This window comes from Pararge aegeria, chromosome 26 (genome assembly GCF_905163445.1).
Source record: "Pararge aegeria chromosome 26, ilParAegt1.1, whole genome shotgun sequence".
Lineage (NCBI taxonomy): Eukaryota > Metazoa > Arthropoda > Insecta > Lepidoptera > Nymphalidae > Pararge > Pararge aegeria.
The window spans coordinates 1,500,289-1,509,422 of NC_053205.1; the positions used below are offsets into that span (position 1 = coordinate 1,500,289).

General features: G+C 35.3%; 1 protein-coding gene across 4 annotated transcripts in view; it reads left to right on the plus strand.

The window, feature by feature from the left end:
* The window catches only part of LOC120635350, a 44,657-nt gene extending 36,931 nt beyond the window's left edge, over window positions 1–7,726 (plus strand). For 3 of the 4 annotated variants that reach the window (XM_039906337.1, XM_039906339.1, XM_039906340.1), the window contains 3 exons: window positions 4,667–4,783; window positions 5,820–5,986; window positions 7,059–7,726. In XM_039906337.1, the coding sequence (XP_039762271.1) occupies window positions 4,667–4,783; window positions 5,820–5,986; window positions 7,059–7,529 (755 nt within the window). In that variant the 3' untranslated portion in view covers window positions 7,530–7,726. The remainder of the gene's footprint in view (window positions 1–4,666; window positions 4,784–5,819; window positions 5,987–7,058) is intronic. The other variant, XM_039906338.1, reaches the window with a different exon arrangement.
* The last annotated feature ends 1,408 nt before the right edge of the window (window positions 7,727–9,134 follow it).

Below are 9,134 nucleotides of genomic sequence, written 5' to 3' on the forward strand. Positions count from 1 at the left end.
AATGTGAAATGTATTCTATCTCATTCCCTCGCCGACTGAATCCTATACATTTATTTGTTATTGTCTCTATGGACAATTTTTTCGTTTCATCGAGTTTGTAATCACAACGATTTTAAAGAAGTTCCACTTCAAAAATTATATTAGTATTCTGCACTCCTCTATAAGTGTGGATAATTTCATACTCCCTCCTTCGTGAAAAGGGGTACAAAATTTTTGCTTCACTTAATAATATGTAGAGTATAGTGTTATGACCTGCGGAATCTTGTTATGGGGTAAAGCTGCTGATATCGAAACTATTTATTGCAGAAAAGAGCTGTACGCTTAATATATAAACTGAAATCACGCGAATCCTTCCGTGAGAAGTTTAAAGAAAAAGTTATACTTACTGGCAGCTTGCGCTTTTCTAATATGATTCCTAAGGTAATTTTGGACCTACCAATGCATCAATTTTAAGAATATGTTAAAACACATTTATTACAGCGAAGTTACTATACAATTGATGAATTACTTAATGACAAGGTTGCTTGGAAGCATCCGGCTCCGCTTTCATCTCTCACAAGATAGAAAAATGAATGTTAAAATATAAAATGTAAATTGTTGATATTGGAAAAGAGCAACTGCTGAGTTTCGTTTCTTCTCGGTAGAATTTGCCTTCCGAACCGGTGGTAGAGTCACTACATACACTACAACAAACATACTTGACGTTACAAAAGGTCTTATAAACTGGGCCTACTTGAAATAAATGAATTTCGAATTATGAATTTGTATTGTATATGTTTAGGCCGTTACCATCCTAGACTGCATAATAACTTAGCAGCAGGTGATGGCAGTCTAACTTGTGGTGTAATAAAAAAAAAACTAAACCCAATTCTTGTTGATATGTTGCTGTGGCAACCCTAACGCCCCAAGCTCAAACCGTAACCGTAGTTAAAATAATCATTTATTTATGACGCAACAGTAGAAATGCGTCATAGATACGAAGCCCCGTCAAGTCATTACGACCTTCTGTCATAGTTTTTTTACCGTTGGTTTATAATTACAGCTGGACCGTTTCGAAATGTCCTATTATGTAAACAAAGATAAACCTATGGGGGTTTATCTTTGTTTAAATAATAGGACATTTCTAAACGTTACCAATATACAATATGCATTATACAGTATACCTACGACTTACTATATACAATTTCCAATAACCAGTTTACAATATAAAATCTACAATATAGAATTTACAATATACAATGTAGGTACCAATATCGTGATTTAAAATTGAAGCTCCTCACTAAACTGAAACGAATATATGTCAAAAAGAGATAGCAAACATTGGAGCTGCTCTGACTTATAGCCCCGTCCCTTTCATTTGAATCCCTCATGTCCGGCGTACTTCGATAAACACGTCGTAGTCTGGGAGCTGGGGTATTACTCGGTTTTAAAATAGAAGTATAGATTTTTCTGTCAGAGCTCGTCTGGTTGAGTATAATCGCTATACTTTTTTCTACCGCCATACTTGTTCCGGTCTGAAGGTGTAGTTGCCGGTGTAAAGTCAAAGTCAAAAATATCTTTATTCAAGTAGGCCCATAGGTGGCACTTTCGATGCGTACATTACATGAGAATTACACGGTATTGAGATGATGGCGATAACCATATTCGTAAACTTAAAACTAAAGCTACGAGGGTTACAAACGCGTCCTGGTCTAAGAAAAAGCCCACAACAAACTTAGCTGGGTGTTTTTTTATCGCCATCTCACATTGACATTTAAAACTATTAGAGAAGCAACCTGGCAATAATTCACACGCAAGCATTTTTATCGTTGACGTAGTCCATAATACTATAATAGGACTTTTCTATATACTTACGTTTAATACAAACTTTAAACTTTTTAAGAGACATCTCCAAGATGTCAACTGGTAGTTGATATCTTAAAATTGTATAGAATTAGTCATCATGCGATTATGCTATTTTTATTCATATGACCGGTTTCCTGTCAAATTACTTAGGACAGCAGCTCTTGAACTATTACTGTTTGTCTGTTCACCAGACAGGGACAGACCTATAGGTTAGAGAGAAATAAAAGTGTTACTCGTTTTTCGTATCCAGTCGTTAGGTATCTGAACCATTCGGTAGATTTCGCTATTCCGTTCTTTTAAGGCCGGGCACCATTTTATATTTACTCTGTTGTGATATTGGATTTTTATTTTAATTTATTGTGATTTATGGAACATTTTTATTGGTAATATTACATACAATTAGTGAACTTGCGTTTTCCGAGCGTATTGGATGGAAGCTTTTAATTTTTTTGTTCGTTACTTTGCGGAAATCCATGATATCTTATGAAAATTAAGCTTAATTTGCTATACTCCGCGAAAAGCAGGAGAATCTTTATGGAGTAATATAAAATTTCTTCAATCCTTATACTCCACACCAAACCGATCTTCGGCAATGTACTCTCTACGCACGTTTAGCTCTGACGCCGGAGCATCCTCAGGAAATGTTGACTTTACTATGAATAATTGTTAAAATCTTAACATATATTCATTCTTAAGTCAACATCTCCTATTTTGCATAATTTTCCGAGCGTGCTCATAGTAGATACTATTTTAAATTAAAACCTGTTATTATGTAATTGTTGAAAAAGAACAATCTGTTGAGTTTCTTGCCGGATTTTCACGGTGGAAACTGCCTTCCGAACCGGTGGTAGAGTCACTACAAACAGACATACATGACGTTACAAAAGTTCTTATAAACTGGGCCTACTTGAAATAAATTAATTTTGAATTATGAATTTGTATTTTGAATTTAGATGTAAAATAATTATTGTCAACCGTTTAATGGTATGAATGACCCGCCGCGCCGTTTGTTCGAGAAACACTACTAAAGTGGAGTGGTTTTTACTGCTTTAATATTAGTCATGTACACGGTTTCTGTATATTCTTAACTCACAGTTCAAATGATTAGATATTGCAAATTAAGTAGGTTTACCAATAAATACCAATATAAAATACCAATATCAAACTGTTATATTGGTATTTTATAACAGTTTATTGTGATATTCAAGTTACATATATTGTTATCTGTGCGATGAATCAAGGAACATTATATTTAGTGAATATTTACTAAAGATAATTTAATGTACCTAGTATCTAGACGAGAAGGGCGTTTTAAATCGATATCATATTATGAACATCATAAGAATATTTTAATAACGGCATCAATATTAAATGTTTATAAAAATAATAATAATAAAAGATATATATACATCAATGACCCTTGATAAACAACCAAGAAAAGCTTGGTTGTTAATCAAGGGTCGGATACAGAAGGTAGAAGTCCTTGAAACGGCGCGTATTGTGAGGACACACTTAGGATCACTGATCGTCGGTTGCTTGGGCGTTCAAAAGCACCGTAAGTGGGGAGGTGGATGTTTTTTTTATTTTTATAAATTTAAAAAATTCAAAATTCATTTATTTCAAGTAGGCCTAATATAAGCACTTTTGAAACGTCAAGTCTGTCTGTGTGTAGTGACTCTACCACGACTCTATAAATATTTTTAATAGTGTTTTTTAATAAAGCATTGTTAAGTTAAATTAATAAATGATGGAAAATAACAATAACGACTTCTAAAATAATACATAATTAATAAATAAATAATTGTGATTGCAGTAAGAATGAAAATTATTATTATTTTTTACGTTATTGTGAGTTTTTCGTAGTGTGAACTGATGATGATGATGTCAGAATCGCATATCTTCGTTTAACGATATTGCGTTGAAGGCACCGATCTTTCTAGCATATTGAACTCAGTTAGGATACATTTGCGTAACAACACAACAACAACACATCATTCATCATTCACAACGAAATGACAACGCTCCTCAAAAAGGCACGAGTGCCGTATGGAATTACTATGATGCATCAAACCAAGATGAACCAAACTGTCGTCCCGTGTAAAAGCAAGTACACTCCCTATATATTATAAACACTTCGCAGCGTTCAAAGAACTCATTGAGACTGTGGCAAAACAGAAAGCGCACGCAATAAATGACTTACCAAAAATAACAAAAACGCCTCCGAGAGACACTAATGCTATCAAATCTTCCAAAAGTACCAGTGTCCAGTAGTTATTTCGATATACTCGTCTCTGAAGTATTGGCTGACTATAAACTAGGTAAGGGTAGTACGATTCTACAATTAGGTCAATTAGTTATGTTAGCTTGCCCTGGTGTAGTATATGGTGAGAATAGGAGAGACATTAGTCTTTCCTATTCTCGCCTCATACTATATAATAGTAATCATCATGTGAACTAGCCAACTACAGGGCACGGGTCTACTCCCACAATGAGAAGGGTGTAGGCCGTAGTCCACCACGCTGGCACAGTGCGGATTGGTGGACTCCACACGCCTTAGATAACATCCTCACGATGTTTTCCTTAACCGTTGAAGTAAGTGATATTTTAATTGTTTAAAACTCACATAACTTTCATAAGTTTGGGGTGCTGGGATTCGAATTCGGCCCTCCGAATTCGAATTCCTGCACCCCAACCTCCGAACCTATCGCCTCTTTATTGCTTCGAATTCGGCCCTCCGAAATTGAATTCGAAGTTCTAACTACCAGCTATCGCCTCTTTATTGCTGCATTACCATACTATAAATGTTTTCAAACTTCTGCAGATGATTTGTCTACAGTGACCAAAAAAGCTGTAAGTTTATCTCATGCCCAAGCTCATAATGATGATGGGCATAACGGAGACCAAGATAAACTTGCGAGCAGTATTAAAGAGGAAACGGGTAGGTATCAAAAACCGCGAAAAATCGGTTTGTTAAATCGTTCCCATTACGTAAATATAAAAAAAACAAATAGGTCAAAACAAAAATATTTAAAGTGTGAGGAGTGTGTCTCCTCTTGCCCGCGACGCCTGTGGTAGGCTGAACCGGCTTTCCTTGCGCGCCGAAACTCTCAATGAGGATACAAACAATCAAGCTTAAGTCTGTAGTTTATAGAATTTTACTTCTCAAATTAAAAACCACTTAACACTTATTCATCATTTACAATTCATTTATTTCAAGTAGGTTTACTCTTTAAGCAGTTTTCTTTGAGGTTTAAACTGTCTGATTCTAGTGACTCTACCACCGGCTCGGAAGGCAGAAACGAGCAAGAAACTCAGCAGTAGCTCTTTTCCAAAATCAACACTTTACATTTGACATTTTAACATCAATAGGATTGTAGGCGGGGTAATAAATTAGTATGGCCCAAAGTAAACCTCACATTATATAAAAGAAATGTTTATTGTATGGCAATAACAATTTATAACAAATTACCAAATACTTTAATTGACATACCTCTGCCTAAATTTAAGATTAAAATTATTGAATGGCTTATGCTTCATCAATTTTATTCAGTAGACGAATATCTAAAATCAAAGGCTTAAATTATTGTATTTCTAGGTTTATATTTTGGTTTACTTTACATTAATTAATTTTAAGTTGACATTGTAATTTAATTTCATAATTTTTGATACCTTAATATTCTGACATTTTGTATAAATTGGAAAAATAATTTTATAATTAAGGTGTTATTATAATTTGCATGCCATAGAATGGCAGATTGTAGCACGTAACTTATTATGTTTTAGTATAAGATCAAATTTGTTAACCTGCAATCACGCAAATAAAGATTTGAATTTGAATTTGAATCAATTTTTCTACCTTGTGAGAGATGAAAGCGAAGACGGACGCTTCGAAGTAACCATGCCATTGTCTAGTTAAGGGTAATATATTAGGAAACTACATTGCTCCATGGCTAATTCATCGTTTGTTGTTACAGATGACGAATCGGAGCAAACGCAGCAGAAAGAGACAGATGATGTGTGGACCTACTTCGAGAAGATTCCATCCAACAGAGCGCGATGTATCCTCTGCAAGGAGACCTTCAACAGGCACACGCCCTTCCTCAGTAAACATATGACTGACAGACATCGGAAAGTTGTTTTTGTAAGCAAATACACTGAGCGCGTATATCTATACCTATAATAAAACTGTAACCGGAAGATTTCTGTACATTTAATATATTTTGAAAATTCTGCCCGGGGTATGCTTTAAAATCGATACTGAGTCCAAAAAAGATTTTTATTTAATTTTTGTCTGTGAAAACTACTGAACGGATTTATATCTTACTGTTAAGTCACAATAACCGGTAGGTAATTGTTATAATTTGTCGATCAAAACACAGGGACAATCTAAGATGGTGATATTTCTATCATGATCATAGGTGTAGTTTTATAAGTAAAATTAATTATGTACCTGCAAATTTATCTTTAAATCATTCAAATTGGACCTATCGTTTAGAAGTTACGGCGGGTATAGAAATGCTAAAAGCAAGGAAAATGCAGGGGGCCGCCACGTATTATATAGTTTGGAAATAAATCTGGATCCGGTAGGTCGCGTGGTTTTTTTAAGATATTGAATCCGATAATAACCGACTTGATGCTAATAATATCTCAACATTTCTTTCAAATAAGCCTATCGGGAGCGTTTATAAATCGTACATTCATGTTTTTATTGTTAGGAAAAAGTGGCGATTTAAATCTAAAGTTATCACTATCATATTCTCAGCTGGATATATAAATAACTTGCGCGTAGTTAAGAAAGGACTGGAAAATATAACATATTTATCCATACTATTATTGTAATTTATGCGTAAATATGTTTTTTTTTATGGTTTTACGTCTTAAGTAACCACTCAGCTTGATTTTATGCATTTGAAGAAGAATGGACAAATAACATAAGCTACTTTTTATGTTAGGAAACCATCGGTTCCCACGGGACTCGTAATGAGCAGTAATCCGCGTTCATTAATGCGTCACGATTCATTCCTAATTCTGTTCTGTTTAAAGACGTATAACAAACCTATATAGGTATTTCACGCGATCACTCGTCGCCACCATAGCTCAGGGATTAAAGCTTTTTTTAAAGAATAGAATGCGGAAAATAGCTAGGCGTTTAGCATCGCGGAGTTCTTAGACATAACGATATTTCAAATCCAATATAGGTTGTTTTGTTTTAGGATTTATCAAGCGATTCTGACGACGGCGAAGACTGTTACACAGAAGTAGTATACCTAGAAGACGAACAACACGTAGCTGCTGCGAACAAAAACAAACCGATAAAACGGAAATCGGAACCAATAAAAGAACGAAGGCACAGCTCTACATATAACTACGTGAGAAAAATAAAAGAGAACGCACAAAAAAACGAAATGGACGAAGAAATCGAAAACTTCGGACGCTATGTTATCGGTCTATTAAAAAAATTACCCAAAGACGTCTGCACGCAATTACAGAGGGACATAATTAATATGATAATGACAGCTAAATTAAACAAAATGGCGACGCCGTTGAGCGAAACCATCAATGTTAGTATGTGTAGCGTCCAAGACGGTGTGGTGCTAACGCCGAGTAACGTAATCGTCACGACGCCCAGTAACGTTATCCACGCAGGTCCAAGTAACATGAGCCTTCCATCCCTAGATACCTAGTGATTGGTATTTAATTTTTTTTTTATATATTCAACTCACGAACATCACTAAAGTCAGTATTTTAATGCACTGAAGTAAACTGACGTTTATGGTGTAGTGTTGTGACAAAGAGTCAAATGAATTACTTAAAATGAGTGAGTTAATTAACTTAAAAGAGTAAGTGACATAATTTAAAATTAAATCTACCTATATTGCAATGAGTTATTATTTTAAACCATTACCAATTATTGACACCTAACTAGAATTTAATTTTAGAATTATAATTATTTATAAACCTGACTATAGCCCATTCACTTTAATTTGACCCCGGTCTTGTATAGAGCGCAATTTATAGTGAATGGACTGTAGTCGCGAGTTGAGGTGTATGGAAAACGTTTGTTTGTTTATATCATCTGCAGGCTATTGGAATCTCACAGTAGGACACAGGCCTCGTCTTTACTAGGAGAGACGATTTTATAGCATTGACCTACCACGCTGCCCCAACGCGGGTTGGTGGGCTTTAGCGACTTCTATCACAAGAAAGTGATAAGCGGGATCAACGATTTGACGTGCTGTCCTAGGCACGGGTGTTGACACCGCTAATTTCCTAACTTGGGGTTACTAAAAATTCTGGAATCGAAAAAACATAAAACCTTACCATTATGGTCCCGGTAGTCGAACCCAGCGCCTCATGACCCGTACTTGAACATGGTAACCAATAGATCAACGGAGCTGGTTTTTTTTATTAAATAGGCATTATGATTAATTTTGAAAAATATGTATTAAAAAAAATGGGCATGTTGTGGAATTGAGTATACGCTTTTATGATATGATTCCTAAGATAATTTTGGACCCACCGATGCATAAGTTTAAAGAATATTTTAAAACACATGTGGCGGTCTCCACATTACATAACTAGATGGCGCTACTAAAATCCTACATCGCGCTAGCGAAGTGTTCACTAAGATTGCCTATATATACAACTTCCAAATATGAAAGTTCGGACCTCGGTCCCCGAGCACGATCACCCGCTCGGAGGAAGATCTTCCTATTGTTACGGTCGAGCGTATCACCATAGCTCCCGTACACACATTTATTGCGTCGAGGTTACTAAACAATTGATGAACTTCTTAATGACAAGGTTGCTTGGAAGCATCCGGCTCCGCTTTCATCTCTCACAATATAGATAAATGACTTTTAAAATGTAAATAGTTGTTGTTGGAAAAGATCAACTGCTGAGTTTCTTGCCGGCTTTTTCTCGGTAGAATCTGCCTTCCGAACCGGTGGTAGAGTCACTACAGCTAGACATAACGTTTCAAAAGTCCTTATACTACCCTTCTGGAAATAAATTATTTTGAATTTAGGTTTTTTTAAATTTTGAATGTCACAGTCAAAGTCAAATATTTCTTTATTTTAAATAGGCACATATATGAAACTTTGGATGCGAATATTACATGTAAAATATAACAAAGAGTTAATGGCGATAACTAAGTTCGTCAACTTAAAACTAAAGCTACGAGGGTTCCAAACGCGCCCTGGTCTAAGAAAAAGCCCACAACAAACTTAGCCGGTTGTTTTTTTTGTTATCACCATCTCACATTGTCCCGTAAAACTATTAATGTTATG